The following is a 22,514-nucleotide window of genomic DNA, read 5'->3' on the forward strand; positions in this document are numbered from 1 at the left end:
CAGCAAGATTTACAAACAATAAAAAAAAATTATTTATCGTTTTTATAGTACAAAATACAATCCAGAAGAATAATCATCCCACACGTGCGGCAAAGCTTTGTACACTTAAAGTAAGGACGTGATGGTAAAGTGAAGACTTGCAAGGCCTTTGATTCCATAACGCTGAAGACATTCCTTTTGTGAAATTTCCACGAACCTTCTTACATTTGAAACCAAGAAAAACGTTTTGCTGGAGGAGGAGGCCTGTTCAAACTCACCAGTCAAGTTACAGTAAACCTGTTCGGTAATAAATATATAATATCAAAGTGACTTCAAACCACACGATGTCTCTTGTCATCAGTTCACTTTTTCTTGTTTTTATTCACTTGTGTTCGTCCCTCTTCAATGATTAGATTGCTTTCCCTGTAAGGCTAAGCCCAAATGTGGTTCAATTTCTAGCAATTTATGGTTGGAGAAGCAGATCAGGTGAAGAATATCCGATTAATAGTCCTTTCTTGTCTTTCAGCTCATATGATCTAGAGAATTTCACCCTACAGCCTTGTGCAATTTTTTGATCTCATGGCTTCTTCTTCTTCTTCAGAGGGGAAGGCACCCGTGTTGGTTTTACCAGCCACCTTCATGCAGCTTTGGAACGGAAAAAACATCCTTTTTTTTTTTTTATGATCAAATGTAAGAAACGGAAAAAACATCCTTACTTTCATAGATAATGACCTTAGGCGAGGAGAAGAAATTTCTCCATCACTTGTAAAAGCAATTGAAGACTCCATGCTCTCTGTTATCATTTTTTCCCAAAACTATGCATCTTCCAAATGGTGCTTAGATGAGCTATTGAAGATTCTTGAAAGCTGAAAAATTAGAGGGCAGATTGCTATTCCAGTATTCTACGAGGTTGATCCTTCTGATGTAAGAAAGCAAAGTGGAAGCTCTGGAGATGCATTTGCGCAACTTGTAAAGAGGAAAGCTTTGGAGATGGAGGAGGAGCAATGTTTCAGAGCTGCTTTGAACGAAGCTGTCAACATATCTGGCCATGACTCAAGGAAGATCGAGTAAGCTTTCTTTAATGTATAATATTGGTTGATTCATTTATATATAGAGGGTTTTGATTGCATGTAGATTTTGGTTTTCTATTCTAATACATCTATTGATTTGATAATTTGATGTTTAAATAACTTTTTTTATTTCAATGCTCTGAAAATGAAATTGTTTGTATCCAAAATAAACATCTTCAAAACAATTATGAATAATTGGACTAAATTGAAAGGCTTTTATCAATAAGAACTAAATCAGATGCTTCAAGCAATTCAAGGAAAATCCAATTAAAATGGTTGGCTTCGACATATTATGTGAAGACAAGCAAAATTCAATTCAAATATTTTGTTTTTTCATTAAGAAACAAGGCTAAAGCCCAAAATTACATGAAAGCATAGTTATATGATTAACTTGCTGGTAGATTTGGTTCAAGATTTGGGTTGTAAGTGGGCAATTTAATTTATGATTTTTTAAAAAAAGGTTTTATGAGTTTTTTTTTTTAATCAAAACCCATGTTATTTTGAATATTTTGAATTAAAAGACACACAAATATTATTTTAATAAAAAAATCAATTTAAAGTAAAACTCAACCTAAATTAACTAAATCAGGTTGATTTTTATAATCATGGATACAAGAAAAATCCAAATATGTTAAAGCCACTGCTCCTCAAAAACCACAAATGTTAAATCAAAAGGTATTAAATATATGCATTTCATAAATGATCACTTAACAACACCAGTTCTTAAACATGATAAAAATTATATTAAAGAGAAAATACAATTTTTTTTACAACTTCTCAAAACTATTAATAATGAATGTTTAATAACAAATAAAAAATCTCATTTATAAAACATAAATCATTCAGCTCAGCTAACAACTTAAACTAGTAAGGTAAACTCCATAGCTCAAAACTCGCTACACCTCTTCTTTAATCCTCTACACATCTAGAGAGAGAAAATAAAAGGGTAAGTTAACCACAACTTAGCAAGTAAAGCTTCACACACTACCATAAAATATATTTGACTGATAAAAGGTCCAATTGGTAAAAATATTTTTATTTAGGGTAACAAAATAAAAATTTAGATAGTTAATGACTTACTGAGAATTTTAAAATGCTTAATTAATTATTTTGAGGAATTGATTGCAAGGAAAATCAATTTTTGAAGTCAATTTGGGTGTTAATTGAAAGAAATTAAAGTTTCGGGATTGAAATTAGACTTTGAAATGTTTAATTGGTCAAATCAGGGGCTTAATTATGAAAAAATTAAATTTTGAAGGCCAATTAAAGATTTAATTGTAGATTCCCAAGACTAAGGAACAACCTGTAAGTGGCGTGCAATTTTAGGGGTAGAAATTCGTCAAATCAGAGGCCAAATTGAAAGGAATTGAAATTTTAGTGGTCAATTAATGATGAAATAAAACAAATTGAAAATCAAGGACTCATTTGTAAAAGGCGCTGGACTTTGGAGCTAATAATTGAATATGGTAGGGGTGCAATGGAATGCAATTAAAAGTTGGTAGACAATTACGGGTGCAATTAAAAGGAATTGGAAGAGCAAGGGCCTAATAAAAATTAGCCAAATACCTAATTAAAAAATTTTCATTTCTAGGGTTTAACCAAGACAACATGTTGTTCACCACTATTCATCTCTTTTCTTGGCAATTTTAGATGATTGAGTGAGCATGTTGAGGCGAATGAATGTTTCGTCCCAGACCAACTCAGGGGTTGTAACCATCATCATTCAACTGGAAAACACCCTCTTTACAAACCCATGCCCATAAAATTGGATGTTTATACCTGAATTCTTCCATAGAAATCTCCAACATCTTATCCCTGATCAACTTTCCTTGCATTTTCAAATTATGGGTTGATCGAGTTGACACCTTTGAATGAATGAATGTGAAGCTATAGATCTCCAAATTGAACAAAGTTGGATTCAAAAGAAAGATGTGCATCTCTTCTACCAACTTCAGGTGGTTTTCGATGACGTTTATATCGAAGTTTCTCTAGGAAAGCCTCGAAAGTGGTCAACCCAGGCTTGACTATGACATTTATTTTTCAAAAACCACCATTTTTTTTCATATGTTCACATTTAAAAGCCTCTTAGAGGGTTCTTATCAAGGGCTTTAAACCTCCCTCTCAAAATTAAAAGGCCAAAAATGGCTTTCTGCCCTCCAAGTCTAGCAAAACCACCAAGGACCAAAACCACCATGGCAAAACCAGCCTAGTACATGAGCTTCTAATAGTTAACTTTTGTCTAGAACCTTCTCATTTTGATCAAATGGAAAAGCTTGATCAATCTTTGATGGAATCCACCAAAAAACCCTAGAAAAACCCTATAAATATCCCTTGAAAAATCAGAAAAACAGATAAGGAAAAGGGGTAGAAAAAAAAGAAGAAAAATATAAGGAAATACTCTATTAATAGACCTTATTGTGAAGGGTTCAAGAGCCTAACATAGAATGTCTAACAATCATTGAAAAGAAAGAGAGTGAAAAGGAAAAGAAAAAAAAAGGAAGAAAAAGAGAAGGAAAAACAACTACCTATAGTCAGTAAGCTTGAAGAAGGTATAACCATGTAAAAAACTTAAAGGTGGAGTCCATGTGGCCTACCCATTCATGTTTTCTTAATGTTTAATGACATTTTAGGCTTGTTTTGATGTCATATGATGTGAAGCTTTAATGTTGTTTATTGCATGAAAATGTAGTTTTTCATTGCTTGATATTGCTTTAAGTGAGTTGTTTATGTTTTCTGGATGTTTATGAAACATTTGGGTGTTGTTTCTGTTAAGATATAATGGTTTTTGTAATTTTTCAAAAGTGATAGTGGTTGTTTGGTGCTTATTTCTGGATTGTTAGTTCATGTTCTTGGTTCTTGAGCTTGGTTTTTGTCCCAAAGAGTCAGTTTAAGATGTAAATTTAATGCATTGGTTGGATGTCAATAGGGCTGCAATTTTGTTTTAGGAGTTTCATGCATGTATTTCATGGTTTTTTATTTGTGACTGTTTGTTTTGATTAAAACATATATGAATATGGGATTATGGTTTGTTAAGATAAAAAAAAAAAAAAAAACAGAAGTTTAAAACTCCAAATGGGCGATTCTGGGTTTGGCAACAACTTAAGTATTTATGGGTTTTTTTATTTTGAATGTTCTTCATGTTCACCTGAAAAACATTGTCTTGAGTACTAGTTTTAGATTTGATTTTGATTTGATTTTGGTTTTAGTATGTTTTTATGATTTTTTTTAATCGATAATCTAGGGTTTTCATGCATTAATAACATTTTTTTGTGGATTTTTAAGGGTTTTAATTTTGAAGTGAAATCTATTTTGACAAAATAATGTTGATTCTTTGATAATCGAAGTGAATGGATGCTTGATTATTAGTCCATGCATGATTGCGAACAAAACCCTCTCTTTGATTGCTTGAAAAATTTTCTGGATTGAGATTTGTGTTACTGGGTTTGATTTGAATGTTCATCTGTGTTTCTTTATGTTTTTTTTATTTTTTCTAGGTTTTGATTTGTTTTGAAAAATAATATTTGAGTTTTTGTGTTTATTTCAAGTCTGATTTATTTTGGTTTCTGGATTAAGTTTTGGTTTGTTTTCGAGTCAAACCAGTGGTTTTTGATTTGATTTATGGTTAAACCAAGAGTTCCGAGTCAAACCATGGTTTCCAGGTCATGTATATTGAATTAAGATTAATAAAACTTGAACTTAAAATAATTCAAAACGATGTTAACAATTGAGAGTTCATAAAACATGCCATAAAATAAGTCATCAATACATATTTTTACTTGGCATTCAATTCCATAAACATGACCTTAATCTCAGCTCAAATTGTTCAACCACATTATACTCGTGACAAGGTCATTAGTCGACTATTCCTAACCAAGTTTTGTAACCTGTTGGCAAGGGCCATCGCCAATTATTTAACCCTTTGTTGGGCCATTAAAAATGATTCTAATATTGATAACCCCACTTACTAGAGGTCATTACTTCATTCATGATCATCTGAGAGCTATTATGCAACTATTTGCAAATCCATTCTAAAACACTTTCTTTTATAAAGTAGTTTATGAAACATTCTTATAAAAATTTTATATCGTGCATTTATAAACAAAACATATAAGCAGATAAATTTAAACATAGCAACTACTTGATTTTATTTTAAAGAATGTAATACATATAGGAGAGGGAAAATGCAAAATTAAGAAAAAAATATTTATTTTGTTTTAAAGTAATAGAGTGTGTGAAGATTTACTTATCTCTTTTGATTAAAAAATCAAAGTCCAAAATATGAGCCTAAACAACTTATTCACAAACATATAGTCAATCAAAGCTCCTGCTATCATATAATTAAAATAATCTGTCAATTGCAGTTTGTCTAATAAGCTAGCCATTACTTCTAGAAAATTCAGAATTCAATTCTCCTTTCTGGGTTGTAAACTAGTCTCAATTACTTTTTCATCCATATATGATTCACTTACTAATTCCTTTTATATAATTTATAATTAGACCCAAAATAATTTTTGAACATTGTTGCCAAATAACATGTGCATCCTTTATTATTTTTACCATAACAATCTCTACAAAAATTGGATTAATACAATGTTTATGGTGTTAGAAACTATCCATAATAAGCTTTTTATATACATAAAATTTGGCTTAAAACATTCATCTTCTAATACATTGTTGTGGGTTGAACAGAAACCTCCATCAAACACTTTAACTAACAACATCTCACTTTTATATCTAATTATTAATCTAATACTTTTAGACCATTAAGCACTCTTAATCCATCTTACAATATTGTAGAAACAATTATATTTATTGCATATATTCATTCATATAAATACCATTTTAATTCCTTAACTTTATAGAGAGAGAGAAAATCTCAATCAATCCAAAACCTTCCTAATAAAATGGATTCATAATTATTACCTTGAAATCAAGAAAATAGAATGAAAATTAAACCTTTTAAGGTCAATCCACTTCACTCCTTTTCTTTTCACCTATCAAAGAACAAGTGACTCATGATTTGTTCTTTCTAAACTATTATGAAGTTTGTAAAACTAGGACAAATAAACTTCATGATTTCATATATATATATATATATATATAAAAGCCTATAGCCTATCTTTTTTCCTACGTAGTCCAAAATAAAATTATTTATAAATTTGGACCTTATAATACTCTAGCCCAAAACATATTTGGGTTAGGGTGTTACATGAAAAGCATTGGGTTAAACATATTTTGTGTCATGTGAAAACATACTTTAGATCATGGTCTCTATTTTTTTTTTGTTGATTCTCCTTTTGTTCTGCAAGCCTACACATATTTCGACTGCTCAAGTAATATGGATGATAGAAATATGCCATCTTTTTTTAAAATAACTTAATAATATCTTGAAAATTAGTGAATCAAAAGATTGTAGCTTGTTTTCTACATAATTACAGTATAAAGCTCTAACTAATGGAACAATTAAGCTTTTATGGATGTGTTCTTTACTTTAAAAGTTGAATATTTCTCTTTTATGTACTTCATTACTTTGGTGTGATAATATAGGTGCAACCTATTTAAGTCACAACATAGTTTTTCATGAAAAGATTGATATTCATTTTATTATTTTTCATGAGAAAGTTATTAGGAAGGATATGAAGGTTCAGCTTATTTGTTCTGCTGGTCACATAGCTCATGTGTTCACTAATTTTAACATCTCAGTTTCTCTCCTAAAAAACAAGCTTCATATTGAAACTTAACCTATGAGCTTAAAATGGGTGTTATTGTGGAAATTGATCAAATTACTTTTAGCTTAATAATGAAGTTAGAATATTGTGCCATGATGTTAATCATAACTTGTGTTAATTTGCATGAAATTTTGCAATAATTTTTTGATTAGACACACTATCAAAAAATTCTCAAATACAAACAAAAATATTGATGGAAAAAACTCGTCAGTCAATTACAGTGATATTTACTGATGTAATATTTCTTCGCTATTTTCATTGGTATTCACCAATGAAAATATTTCATTGGTGAATACTAATAGAATTATAGTTGTAAATAAAGAAGAAAAATAACATCTCATTATTACAGACTGAATTACTAGGAAAATATGTCCATTGATAATACTCGTCGGTGAATCGATTGGTAATATTTAAATTACAATTTGACAGACGACCCCTCTCTCTCTCACTTCTCCATTTCTTTTTCTTCTTTTTACAGAAAACAACACTTAACACCCCCACAAATAAAAAATAAACAACAATGGATAATTTTTGAAGAATTAAATTCAATGAACAAATTGAATTTCAGGTTTACAAATGTGGAGGTTGCTCACATGATAACATCGGCGATGAAATCATCGATGAAAGTGTCATTGTTGAAGTGAAATCAAGTTCTCAAAAATCTTGAATGGAAGCTTATGATGATTGATACATAGTTCGGAAAGTTCAAGGTCAGTATATATATAAACAATTTTTTAATTATTATTTTAATTTTAATGGACTAGTTATTTTATAAAATTGACGTGTAAGGAAGAATTTCACTGGGATTAGTCCGACAACGCTGTTGCGAGGAGGGTGTGAGAGAATCACAACGCCATTATGTAAGATTGAATTCAAAATGTTCTATTTTTTTAAATGTTCAAATTTTATATTTTGTTATCTTAACCAATAATTTATTTCTACCATATAGGTTGTGTGATTCATGGTATGAGACGTAAAAATATCAAAGAAATACATGGACGATCCTGCAACCCTTCTAGAACTTGATCTGGATTTGTGGTTATAGATTGGATCGACCGATGGACTCGATAGAAATCGGGTTTACAGTATCTTAAACACTATGATCGAGGATATACAGAAGAGTAGTGTATCGACCGTTGGTTCCTCGCAATCGAGTTTGAGCTCCCAATCTCCAGCAGTCCAAGTGATTGTACAAGAACAAGTTGAAGCTTAGATGACCCGACTTAGTGTTGACATGACCTAACTTAGGTCCAAAACGACCAAACTTAGGCGATTGTACAAGGAATTGTTTTCAAACCTCGATGCTACATGTAGTTTACCTCATCACCCACATGGTCCTAATAAAGATCCACATTTGTCTCCTCCTTCACCTTCAGCTTTTGTCATCTAGATAAATTGTATTCAAACTTACATTTTTTAAATTAGTGATAAATATTTAATTTTTTTATCTTAGTTTTGTTTCTTTTAATTTTTTTTCTATTTTTCTATTTTAATTTTTTAAAATATTTTAGTCATATGTAGATTCTTTTTTAAAAAAAAAAAACTTCTCGTAGATATTCAATGCAAATAAAATTTATATTTTGTTATTATATATGCATATATTTTTTTTAAATAAATTCATGTTAAAATTATCGATTTTTTATTTATTAAAACTTGTTTTTAAAATTATGATAAGTTGTTATTTAAAAAAAAACAATAATTCTTATAAAGAGACATGTTTTTAATAAATTCATGTTAAAATTATCGATTCATAATTTTTTATTTATTAAAACTTTCTTTTGGATTAGTTGTTCAAAAAACATGCAAGGCTAAACTCTTTTTCTTGATTGCAAGGATACAAGAACCTTCGGATTTCAAAAACTGTGAGATTTATTCTACCTTTTCTTTTCAGTTTATATGATGAATGAATATGCTTGTTCTCCATGCTTATTTTCTATTATTGTTTATTTTAATCGCTATGGCGGACTCTAAGTTATTATTATGAACAATCTATTGCTAAGTTTGTTATCAAAATCAGAGTTGTTGTATATAAACTTGTGAAGCAACTGAGATTAATAAGTATAGCGGATCCAGATTAGCAATCTTAGGGAGAGCATTCGATTGATCAAATCAAACATGGACTACAGATAATTATGTTGTCTAGATTAATCAACTCATCTAGTTCTTAAGGCTGCCATTAAATTAAATTACTCGTGCGGACACTGTGGTTGTTTGATTGTTAAGATTAGTTATATAGTGGATCTGTTAACTAAACAACATAAGAAAAGATAGATATTCATAGTATAAATTGATATTTCGTTTCTATGATCAGTTTTGATTTTTGTAGGTGGATGTTTACTTGCGACCAAGGTTTATTCTCTTGATAATTTTTGATTTTATTTAATTTCACTTGATAGTTTTCTGTTTTCTTTTGCTTTAGCCTAGATAACGTCTAACCCCCCTAAATTGCATATCATCTAGCATAAAAATTTGACTTGAACCTTCCTTGTGGGATCAACCCCTTGCTTGCTCTATATTATCTTGTGTGTTGTGTTTTAAGCTAGGGTAATTAATTTGTGAAACCGTGACATCGCAACACTGGAATTACCTAAATCAGAGTTGTAGAACCCTAGATATAGGTCAACACCCGAAGACAAGTCAAACTAGAAAATTTGGACATAATGTGTATCAGATCTTAAACTGAAAATTTAGATTTACAACTGAGAACATTTGGGGTAAATGTTTTCATGAAGAATTTGTTCAATGATGTTAACTTTTACAGGGAACAAACCTTACTGCATTTGGAGTTCTATAACTCTAGATATAGATAAAACACTATAGAAGGGTCAGGTTGTGTGTTACAGGACAAACCCGCATGCCATAGTATTTCAACGAATTTAAACATGTAAACAACAGAATTGGGTTTAACCCTCTTCATCTAAGTTGTGTATTTGTGTCTTAACTTACTAAATAAATAAACTCTAAATAAAAATGAGTTCTGTAACTCTAGTGGGGAGAGAAACACTAAGCAGTGTCCTAGTGCATTGTCATGTATTGTTGAACATAATGAGTTTTGATATGAAGTTAAAAGAAGTATTTCTTGTATAAAGAACGAGTATGTAAATTTTTAAAGAATGTACTGATAAAAAAAATTCTTATGGTCCAGAGGGAACACTAGAAACATGATCTTCTATCGATGAAGCTCACTCGACTTGAGAAGGAGGTATGTAAAATGTCGTCTACAACTTATAAAGTTAAATCTGAATTTTGGATTAATTATGAATGCTAAGCATGAAAGTAATGTGGATGAATTATAAATATGATGTGAAGTTAATGTAATTGAATTGCTTTTGCAATGAGTGAAAGCCAATGTTGGGATTATTTCTGAAGCTATTAGAAACCAAAAAATTTGAATTGCCTATAACTCATGAAGTCAAAAATGAATTTTGAATTTATTATGAATGCTAAGTATGAAAGAAATGTGGATGAATTATGAATATGATGAGAATTTAATGTAATTGAATTGCTTTTGCAATGAGTGAAAGTCATTGTTTCTGAAGTTATCAGAAACCAAAGAATTTGAATAGCCTATAACTCATGAAGTTAAATCTGAATTTTGGATTTATTATGAATGCTAAGTATGAAAGTAATGTGGATGAATTATGAATATGATGTGAAGTCAATGTAATTGAAATGCTTTCGCAATGAGCGAAAGCCAATATTAGGATTGTTTCCGAAGTATTCAGAAACCAATGAATTTAAGTTGCTTCCACAATGAGCGAAAGCCAATGTTGGAATTGTTTTCAAAGTTTTTTGGAAACCAATGAATTTGAGTTTCTTTCGCAATGAGCGAAAGCCAACGTTGAGATTGTTTCTAAAATTTTTGAAAACTATTGAATTTAAATTGTTATCCATAATGGGCGAAAGCCAATGTTGAGACTTTTTCAAAGTTTTTCAGAAAACTAATGTAATGAAGTTGCTTTCGAAATGAGCGGAAGCCAATATTGGGATCATTAACAAATTTTTCAAAAACTAAATGTTTGGAATGTCTTCCCTATATTGGTAGATGTAACTAAGGGGAGAGATGGGTTGTTGATATAAAAATAGTATGGTGAAGTCTTCATAAAATTTTTGTGATTGCGCTTGTTAGTAAATTTACAAATGTGTGCAATGCATGTTCTATGTATTTATTGTGAAAATGTAACCATTATTCATGAAAGCTTCTCTAAGATTTGATAGGAATAATGAGCACTCTCATTATCATTTGCATTTAAAAGTACAATTGTGTTCGTAATATGAAATTATGCTTAATTAATCTTAGTTGCAGGACCTTCGTATATTGGTGGACCAAGTAATTAGGCGATAGATGAACTCCAAGACATCCAGAACTTTTGTTGTACATGTAATTAATTTTGTAACCTAAACAAAAAAAATAACTCTTTTTTTTTGTAATGATGTTATCCTATCTATGTTTGTTTTATGCAATGAAGTCTTTAAATAAATACCTTATGTAAAATGATAATCATGTATTTTCTATAACAAATTTCTATGTGTGCTTATATTATATATATATATATATATATATATATATATATATATATATATATATATATATATATATCAAGATCAATATGTATAAGTGATTTAACAAGTTCCTTTCCTAGCAATTATTTATAGTTATATTTTTGTGAATGCATATTATGTTGTTACTGAAAGGTGAAATGTATATATGATGTTGAGAATGATTTGTGGTTGAGATGACATGTAATGAGTTCTAAGGTGAATGATCCATGTGGTTATAAAAATTGTGAAATAAAGGCAATTGTTGATAACTTAATATGCCCATTTATAGAGGAAACTCTATCAAAATTTCATTCGGATTGACTATTAATAAAGGAACATGATGATGTGTATGAATACAAAAAAATAATAAGTTTGACCATGAAAAGAAGTCATAAAGATTACGCATACTTAGTTTAATAATGTGAATTTATCGTAGTATTTCATATTTAACCTCTTTCTGAAGGATGGGGGTGTTGCACATGTCATATGCTCAACAATTTTTGATAACATGAATAACCTCTGCAGTCTAGGTGTGATTGAGAAGTATTTATGTTTTCTGTGTGTGATAAAAGTCCTTCAACTAATTTCAAGGTAGTACAATATATAAATTTTTGGACACATGCCAATTTTTTGGTATCTTAGACCGAGGAATTTCATTATGGACTTAACAACATAAAAGTTCTCTTTTAGTATGTTCTCTTAAGATAAAATGCTTCTTGCCCATTCAATAATTTTTTCATAACTGGCCTCATTCAACCCATGATCTGACTTCATGGTGAACACATGTGCAATGACCGATAATTAACTGTGATTTGGGCAACCATCCCATAATGGTTCGTCAAAATATTTCAAAAGATCAAAAAATTTAGTCACGTCTGCATTAGGTTCCTCATCTATGATTGAATATTGACCGCCATGACCCTGATTCATTCTCATCGCATCCATAACTATATTCCTACAAGGATTACTATTATCATTTACAACTCCAAGCACATTGCTAGAATTAGAAGTTGACACAATCATCATTTCTACCATGGTATCGTAAGTAACATATGGTTCTCCATATGCATACCAATATAGATATTTGTTCATAAATCTTTTTTGTAGAAGACGCTTCATTATAAAATCTAGATCGAAAAACTTTTTATTTTTACACCTTTTGTATGAACATCTAATACCCTCTCCACTAATATTTCTTGAATTAGATAGTGTGTAATTATAAAACCCTGAACCTCATTATAATAGTCCATCATATGCAACTTTTGGGGTGAATCTCTATATCTCCATGAACGATCATCCATTAGTTATATCAAACTTATATAAAATAATGATGACAACATGTATTAATTAACTATGGTAACTGAATAAATTTGCAAGAAATATCGATTTATCTCAAACTTATTCAATCTATTTTAATAGTACTCTTAATTTATTATCAATTATCTATATAAATTCAAATTTCTACACAATTACCAAAAATTTCAACTCGACAATAAAATTGACAAAATATAAAACGGACCCGTTAAATAAGCCATTATTTATGTCATTACAAAACACCTACATCAAAAATTCGACATAAGTTTCATCAATTTATAAACAAATACAATTTTACCAAATCTAAAATAAAACCCTAACATGTACAAATCATAAATCCATAAAACAAATTTGTATGAGAAAAAACTATAAAACAAGTAAACACCCAAACAAATTACATATACTACAAAAATATGCAAAAAAAATAACATTTTAAAATTGAGTTCAAATAAAAAAAAAAAGGTAGATTTGCTTACTTAAAGTGGAGAATCCTCAATAAAATTTGAATCAGAACACAGATGCTAACAAACTGAGTGTTGTGGTGGCCGGATTTGTTGTGGGAGGTTGAATTGTGTTGAGATTAGGAGGGAAGGGGTGGTTGTTTGTTGCAGAAAAAAATACATAAGGAAGAAGAAGAAATGGAGAAGGGGGAGAGGAGGGTCGATCGCAAGGTCATAAAAAAATTACCGACGGCATTACTAACGAAATCTGTCAGTAACTCTGTCAGTAAAAATGTCACATCATATATGATTTGCCTTTTTTGAATCCCACTGTAATACTCTTCATAATTCCCTCGATATATACTGAGAAAGGTTTTCCGTCAACATATTTATAAATGTACTTTACCGTCGGGTTAATTTCATCGATAGTGCCATCTATAAAAGTTACACGCCATCGTATTGTTTGGTTGAGGGAATGGAAAGAAGGAACGAGGACCAAAATTAACAAGACAAAACAAGTTATCAAAAAAGCATTAAAAGAAGAATAAATAGCAATAGAATCAAAATTGATACAAATACAAATTGACATGACATATTTAATTTTTGAAATAGTATGCGTAAAACCCAAGGTGGGGATATGGAAAAAGGAATGAGAGCAAAAATAGGTTGTTGAAGCAACATTTTTGGTCTTTAGTTGACATGCGCTCGAAGAGGTGCTCCCAATGCCACAGTAGAAGCCGATGTTTTGCTGCTAGGCGACGTTTCACGCGCCTCCTAAAGAGTGAGCGACATATCCCATATGTGACACGTACAATAATTTTGGTTTTAAAATTATATTTTATATTTATTAAAATACCAAATTACCTTTCAACCAACTTGATTATAACAAAAAAAAAATCAGGTTGAAAATAAAAAAAACCCATAGACATCAGTTAATTAAATTTTGCTTTTAAAGGTAATTAAATTATCATTGTGCTCTATGAATCTGAAAAGATAGAGTTACTCTTTATCAATTTAATAATGACTAATGGATTTAAAAAAAAAAAGACAATATTATCCCCAATAGTGAGTTTATTGATTTTTTTTAGTACTGTAAATTCATCATTATGTTGTTTCAACCTATAGTGTATTGAATTGGATCTTCAGGCAAACACCGAGTCTTTTTGGTTTTTTTTTTTGTGTTAGTGCTAGTGCTACTGTTAATGCTAATTGTTAATTTTAATTTGTTGATGTTAATCTTAATATTAATTGTTAATATAATCCCTCAGTTTCATATCCGCACCAAACAGTCTGACTTATTATTTTATACTGTTCTGTTTTGTCTTAGATATTAATGGTACTTGGTGGATATATGTGGCAAATTTTGAGCCTGAAACCTCAAGAACAAGTGGCCAACCCAAGTGCAGTGCATATCTTCAGATCACAAACCTTATCCATAAAATCACAAAATTATATCGTACACAGAAAAACAAAAGAACAGGCTCCATATTTAATTCAAACCAACACCACATGCACTAGAAAACAGAATGGAAAGAGATGAATGCTTCTGTTTCCTCTGCTCTTGCAGCCTCCTCGACTACTTCCCTTGCCACTCCTGGTAGCTTTCACCGCCAATGCTGCCGAAGTAGTAATCGTTTTATCTTCACCTGCAGGCCTTTTACATCCTCTCTTCACCACCCCTTTATACTAAGAGGTACATAGCCTTAATTCTCTTTCCTCTTTAATTTCCTGGCAAGAAAAAGCTCACACAAACACATGCATAAATATGTATGAAGAAAAAAGGATTGATTTTCTTACTGATCAACAAATTAAACTCAATAATGTCTACATGCAGTAACAAATGATTCTAGTAGGACTGAACCGTCTCCAGCTGAGCCTGCCAATGAAAGCTCTGAAGCTGATAGGATAGTTAATGGAATGGACTTTGGTCAGCTTTGCAATGAGTTCGAGTGCATTAGTAGCCCACTGGTGGAATCGACAGCCAGACAGCTTGTACGTGATATCCTCCAACTACGTGAAGGCAATCGTGCCCTTGGAACCTTCGCAGTTTCTGTCAGATATAAGGTATTCTTTCACTTTTTTGTATCAAGAAAAAAGAAAGACGGTTTTGCCAGAGCTTGGTGGAGTCTTGATTGTAATGTTGGCATGGCTTATGAATTTAAAGTTATTTTTTACTTTGAGTGATAACCAAAAAAGAAAAATAATTTCCATAAGTTGCTTTTAGTTTGATGCATAATATGTAAAATAAGAATACTGTAACCTTAGTTACTGCAATTTCAAAGGTTGACAGAAGTAGTAATGCTAAACGTAGGCCTAATTGGTTCGTTTGCCAAAAGAGACCCAAATCACAAGAAAACTGCTCTTGAGAGTTGAGTTATATTTGAAATGGAACACTCCAAGCTGCAAATGCAACCATCGCAGAGAAAAGCACAGTATTATAGTCATATGGTTGTGATTGCAGTTGGTTACAGAGCAGTCTGCCATTAGGGAATGAGATATGACTTCCAAACCAGAGCAGAATTTTAACTGAAGACAAGAAATAATTCAGTCAATTCATATGAAAATCACTGAATACATGGGTTATTAATTATGTCTTTCATATTGGCTCGTAAGTGATCTCATTCTGGCATTCAATAACTATTTGTAATACATAACATTTTATTTCAATAGAACAACACATAATAAATCTACAAATGTTCTTGTTTATAAATAGCTAGAAATGTACATTTTCTTCATGTGGGATGGTGGGATATTGCATTCTCAAACATAATTTCTTGCGATTCTTTTGCTTATAGTAAATTGGAACTTTTATTTTATTAGTAATTGCAGGATCCAGTCAGAAGTTTTACTGGTCGTGAGAAATACAAGAGACCACTCTGGGCAACTGGTGCTCTAGATAACCCTTCTGTGGTGAGAGTGCTTCTCTATTGCAAATTCGGAACGTTTCATTCATTATATCACACACTGTTATATTTACAATAGTAATACGGCATAGCATTCAGGACTCTTCTGTTTTCACTATAGCGCATAGGTGTCCGTTCAGGTGCACAGGCATACACATGCAGGCTCACCTGTCGTCTGTTCGGGGCCTGCCTTATCATTTACAACTATCCCATGTACATGGTCACCATTTTCTTAAAGTCACTGCTCGAAGACTCCTTTTTCTACATTTTTTCAAACATGGTAGTATGCATAAATATATCAGACTGAGAGCAACATTTACATGCTTGGCTTCATCTGCATTCTTCCAAAAACACAATTAAATAGACAACACAAACAACTTCATCGGGAAACAGATTGCTGATTTGTTTATAATCATAACGTTTTACCATTTACAACTGTCCCATGTCCATCTTACATTTCTGACTAGCCATTACACGTTCTAAAATTGTATGATTCTGTACTGTTTTCCCTTTAATTTATGTAAGTTCTACATGCTTTGACTGTCGTAGACTGTACAAGAAATGATAATGCTGTCAACAAGTATCCTGAGTATCAAGTGGACAATAACAGGAAAGCCCAAATCTTTTATTGCTGGTGTGGGGGGAGATTTGATAGTTAAAGTGCATTCCAAATTCACTTTAAACCAGATCAGTGGCCAAGTGATTGAGCACGAAGAGTTCTGGGATTTGTCAGCCTCTTCAGTTGTTGATCAGGCTTTTTTCTGGACTTCTCGTAGATTATTTGCTACAATTGAAAATGGAAAGGATTTATCTGATCTTGTGAAAAGCTTGACAAACCGTCCTTCGTCCAAAAAAGAGAACATGGAGATATATCCTGACCCTTCTGGTGATCCAACAAAGGTAAGTGTTCCTATTAGCTTCGAGAAAAAACAGCTTTTAAAAATTACTTGTCCAGTCTCCTCATATCTGATGACAAAAGAATGCATTAGGGATTGTGCGGATTATGAAAATACAATTACTAGAAACTAATTCCACATAATCAAACAAAATGTTATTGATAATTTCTGGAAAACTGTTCCCCGCGAGTACGTTAAAATTTGAACATGCATAGTATTTGTCGTCTCCTAGTCCAGTATTCTTAATTAAGTTGTCATATAATCTGTTTGGATATACAGTTCTTTCAAAGGGATGACAGCTTCCAAAGAGATGCATACCAGATTGCGCTATTTCTGGCAGTCCTATATTTTGTGGTACAGTTCTTGAGGACAACCTTGTAAGACCTGCCTCGCCTATGTTCCTCTATTAATCGCTGTAGATCAAACCTGTGTTGTATAGTGTGCCAATCTGCCAATGATTACTGCCTTATAACCACATTGAAAGTTGTCCTCCACCTTGGGTGCCTATATATATGTTTTTTGTTCCTTCAGTTCTGTTCCAAGATACCTGCAGCTTGGCTTTAATATATATTGTATTTATTTTATACTCAATTTATTTGACATATTAGGTATGTTAGAAGTTATACTCCTCATTCCCAAAACAAAACGGGGCTCATCATGGATCCACTATTTGTAAGAGAGAGGAGTACAATTCCCAATATGCTGAATAATTCCTTATTCGACAAGTTTTGAGAATTCAAAACATGAGAACCAGATAATCCTAGTATCGAGTAGTGTTTTTTGAAACTTCATATGGTCTGCTTGCAAGGCCAGGAGATTAAATCAGTAAAGGGACAGAGATGCATGGCAACATAGCAAAATAAGAACCCACTAAATAGTATTACGCCAGAGCATTACTGTTGATCATTACAATGTAAATTTGTTCATCTATAGCTGATCATTTGCATGGCAACATAGCAAAATAACAAAATCAATATGCTTCTAAATTAATTAGCTTTTCATTTTTGGAGAGAAGATGAAAAGCTTAAATGCATTACTTAGAGTTACAAGAACTGACATGCTAATTAATTTAGTTCAATACAATGATTAATATTTAGCTTTTCATCTTCTCTCCAAAAATCCCTAATTTTATATGCAAAAACTACAATAATCAACAATGACATCTTATAGCTATGCACAATCAAGATCTTCCCTAATCACTTGTTACCCATAATCACTTGTGACCCAAATCTCAATGATTGAGTTCAACTAGGTAATCATGAGCAAAGCCTTAAAATGTATGATTGAGGAATATTTAGGGCCTAACAAGAAAAAAATTATTCTTGAAGGGATCAAACTCTTCTCTCTAGACATTAGAGAAAAAGACTTTTACTTCAAGATGATCATGTTGACCTAAATATCATAAATAAGTAAATTTTAATATGACGTGGTGTTGCTCTTGCTGATTACAACAACTAGTTTAATATAATGCATCAACATTTTGATAAAGAATGGGAATTCCATATGATCTATAACATCATTCAATCGTCTAGAACTCCCACCAAGTCGAACAAATAAATGATGTTTGCTCTTTTTCTTTTCTGATTGAAATCAAACAATGTATTTAAACTATTATCCTTTACAATTTGGTCATGATAGGGGGCTTATACCCAGGTGGTTAGGGAACTTTGTGTCTCCTCACAAATCCTAATGGCTCAATTCAAAGACATTTTAGTATACAACCTAGATATACACTCTATTAAAAAGTGAATAAAAAATGAAACTTTCCAACCCGACATAATCATATAACCTTCCTTTTACACTGGTTTTTAGATGTTAGATTTTTTCTAGGTCAGAAAGCTTACTAAGACCTATTTAAGGATAATAATGGCCTTAGTTGAGGGTAGAGCCATAGCTTTAGACCATTTATTCTTGGTTATGTAAACAAGGCATTAAAGAAATATCGGGCTGAAGCTTGTTTACACCGAAAATAAAGATATATTTGTCAGACATAAAGAATAATGATTGTTCATGATAAAATAAGGGAAGAAAGCTGGAGTCGATCGTGAATCAACAAAATTGACCAAGTTGGAAGAGTCATTGATTGACTAGAAAAGTTGAAAAAGTAGTCGACCAATCAACCAAGCGACTAGAACTTATTATCAATAAAGAGAAAGTAATTGATTGATAGAGATTAAATGCATGTGGATAAACTAAATATACAATTCTATTTAGAGTGGAAGTCCTCAACATAATAATTAATCAAAATTCATAGATTAGCCTAGGAATCATTAAAGTTTCAATTGAAAAGTGTTTTGTTTGTATTAGGATTTAATAAACATCTTTATTTGATATTGATATTTATATGAAATTAGAATTTCCTATGTAAATAAGATTCAAACTCTATAAAAATATAAATGAGGCCTATACTACTTTAAATAATGGTCAACCCTACATATTCAATTTCTACTATTTAATTTATTTATCTTTTGCACCATACGCTTTTTCTTGTTTTGATTTATACTTTTTCTTTTTAGTATATTTAAACTCCTACAATTTATTTCCCTAAACTCCTAATCTTTTTACATGGATGTGCTTCTTGAAAGAGACATCCCTTTCTTAGAGTTTGAGGTCAAGAATCCTACTTCTTGTTTGATTAAAGTAGTTGTTTCCATATTACAGCTAAATTCTAAGTAAAATTCAATTGACAACATATAGATTGGCATGCCTAGTAAGACAATATTTAATAAATATTCTAGAAATCATTAAATTTATCTTTAAAGAAAAACATACATAAAATCATACTTACTACACTAGATAAATAGTTAATACAAGCAATGGAGAAGCGTTACATTTTTTTTGGCATGAAGAGCCTGATAATCCACCATCTCCATAGATTCCATCATATCAACCATTATTACTTGTTTCTAGAGATGGGTTTGCATAATTAAAACACAAAATTGTGTCTAGACACACCTTTAATATTCCTATATAGTCACTTAAATTTTCCATCAATACGAATGAGGTTAGCCCACCAAACATAGACTTATTGAATAAAAATATTCAATAGCAAAATTTTAAATTAGAATTTCTATGTAATTCCTTTTCAGCATAATTATATGCTCTTATGGTGGTTGTTTTTCTTGTGTTGGTTCCATCTGTGTCATATTTATATTGAACATAGAATCAAATCAAATTGGTAAAGAGGCAATATGGTTTGAAAACAAAACACGAAGCAATTAAACAAAGATATGTCTAAAACATATATAAGAAAGAATTTGCAAATCACCTTAAAATAAAATAGGATTGATTTTGAAAATGAAATAAAGAAGAAATAAAATCAAATTGCATCAATTTAAATTCATATCTCTAGAACTTATACATCAAAAAAGTAGAAGAAGAAGAAGCTAGTGATAACTTGAAACAAGCAAACTGGTGATAGTTTAAGGAATTAAATTCGCAACCAACTTGTTTAAAACAAGCAAAAACAATTCAACAACTAATTTATTAATCATTCGAAAACTTCATTCGAAATAAACAGAGCTAAGCCAGGAATGACTTAAAAACAATTTAAAACTCTACTTGAAAACAAATAGAACAACTTAGCGATGAATTAAAAAAATCAATTGAAAACTCTACTCGACAATTTAAGACCCTGCTTAAAAGAAAAAAAAAAGCAATTTTATAACAAATAACTTTGTACAAAAATGAACAAGATCAGGTCAATAATGATCATAAAAATAGTTAAAAACTCTTCTTGAAAAACAAGCAAGAACATTTCAGCAATGAATTAAAATCATTTGAAAACTCTGCTAAAAAATAAACATGACCAGGTCATTAACAATCATAAAAATAGTTCAGAACTCTACTTGAAAACAAGAGAAAACATTTTAGCAATGACATGAAAAAAAAAACTAATGCACAACGTGGAGAATCAAATCGAGAATGATTTCATAAACCACTTAAACAATTTTCTCACAACAAGAAAAAATCAAATTGATAACAATTTAAGAAATAATTTTAAGAAATCCTCATGGAGGAAAATCATATCTGTAATGATTTGGGAAATCATTTCAATGAAATCAACAAAAAACATATTATCAAACAATCAACACATCAACCATGGATACAACAACACAATAAAGATAAATTTCACACTAAAAAAAAACCTTTACATCCTAAATAAATCAAATAAATTCTAAAACCTTGCTACTACTTTCTTTGCAAAATTATTAACCACTAATCTTACATCACTCTAACAAGCTCCTCGACAACATTATACCCTTCGGTTATTACATAATGGTATGACCACAGCACTTCAATATTAAATAAAATTAAAAAAAACCATGATGAAAATTACCTAAAGAATTATAAATGAAATTTAGAAGGAGACAAACATACTAGAAATGAGAACTAGAGTAGGCACGAGAGCTTATAGGCAATGACAAGTGGACTTGGTGGAGGCGCTTGACCGCACTTGTCGATGGTTGTTGGTGTGTGTGTTTAGGCTGAACATATGCCTCTTGACCTCTTCAACAATCACTTAAGGTGGTGTCAATCATCATCAATTGATGAGGAAGATCGAGATGTATCTTTATCACTTTTTTTTTTCTCTTAACTAAAGTTGTTGCTACTAGCGATGATTACGCCTAGGGGTGTTTATGGATATAGCTAGGTCGGGTTTGGATCCAAAATAATATTCAACCCATCTTCTGATATTTTACAACTTGTAAACTTGACCCATTTGAATTTGTTTTATCCAAGCGGGTTGGATATATTAGGTTAGGCTAATTTAATTTTTTTTATAAATATTACAAATATTCACAAGTTAGGCTAATTTTTTTATAAATATTACAAATATTCACGGATTAGGCTTATATTAATCATTTTCATGGGATTGCATTTAGAGGCAAACCCACAACATGGACTATAGGTGTCATGACACCCCTAATGTTAGGTCTAATTTTCATACCTTCACTACTATTAAATTCTAGTTACTGCCCTCCCCTCTTACAAAGAGACAAGCTTTTTTTTTGTTACGTTAAAGAAATCTAATAGAAAATCTATTAATAAAAAATTTTAGAACCAAAATATTTCTGAATAAAATAAAAATAAATATTTAATCCATAAACTATCAAATATAAAAATAAAAGAAGTATAAAGTATATGGGTTAGGTTGGGTTGAGCAAGTTTTTAAAATCCCGACTCATAATATCTATTTCATATAGGTTTTTTTTACTCACTATCATTTATAATATTTATATTATTTTATTTTAACCAGATCAAATAATATAAATATTACAAATATATTGATTTATTAAGCAATTGTGTAGGTGTGGAGACAAGAGATTCACTATAACTCAAGTTGCTTTGTCACTAGCGAGGAAAACATGGATTGTCAAGAGGAGAGATGAGATGTTAGGAAATAAAAGGAGAGTAAATGGATTTATTATATGTAGGTTTATTTTTAATTTTTTTTTTTTAGTTTAACGTGAGTATCCGGACTAGTTTGCGCACCTCTCTTTTATATAAATGCACATGTATTGATTTTTTAGCTAGATTCTTTCATCATTTAAAATCATTGGATTAACCTTTGAATTAAATCCAAATTATACAAGTTTGGATAAGATTAAACAAAATAAAAATGAGTTCAACATTTTTG

General features: G+C 30.8%; 1 protein-coding gene and 1 long non-coding RNA gene across 3 annotated transcripts; both read left to right on the plus strand.

Annotated features, from left to right (window-relative positions):
- Positions 1 to 170: 170 nt before the first annotated feature.
- On the plus strand, positions 171 to 8,224 carry LOC112323831 (uncharacterized). 2 transcript variants are annotated; one of them, XR_008057049.1, is made up of 4 exons: positions 171 to 1,046; positions 7,347 to 7,488; positions 7,568 to 7,638; positions 7,728 to 8,224. It is a non-coding gene; the product is annotated as an uncharacterized LOC112323831 (long non-coding RNA). The 2 variants fall into 2 exon arrangements; XR_002977312.2 differs by having other exon boundaries at positions 7,572 to 7,638.
- Positions 8,225 to 14,530: 6,306 nt separating this feature from the next.
- LOC7493921 (uncharacterized) lies at positions 14,531 to 17,464 on the plus strand. Its single transcript, XM_024583262.2, has 5 exons — positions 14,531 to 14,767; positions 14,909 to 15,138; positions 15,904 to 15,984; positions 16,527 to 16,877; positions 17,153 to 17,464. Exons 1-5 carry the CDS (start codon positions 14,611 to 14,613, stop codon positions 17,252 to 17,254), a joined length of 921 nt encoding a protein of 306 aa, XP_024439030.2. The 5' UTR covers positions 14,531 to 14,610; the 3' UTR covers positions 17,255 to 17,464.
- The last annotated feature ends 5,050 nt before the right edge of the window (positions 17,465 to 22,514 follow it).

Source organism: Populus trichocarpa, chromosome 13 (assembly GCF_000002775.5).
Source record: "Populus trichocarpa isolate Nisqually-1 chromosome 13, P.trichocarpa_v4.1, whole genome shotgun sequence".
NCBI classification, from domain to species: Eukaryota; Viridiplantae; Streptophyta; class Magnoliopsida; order Malpighiales; family Salicaceae; genus Populus; species Populus trichocarpa.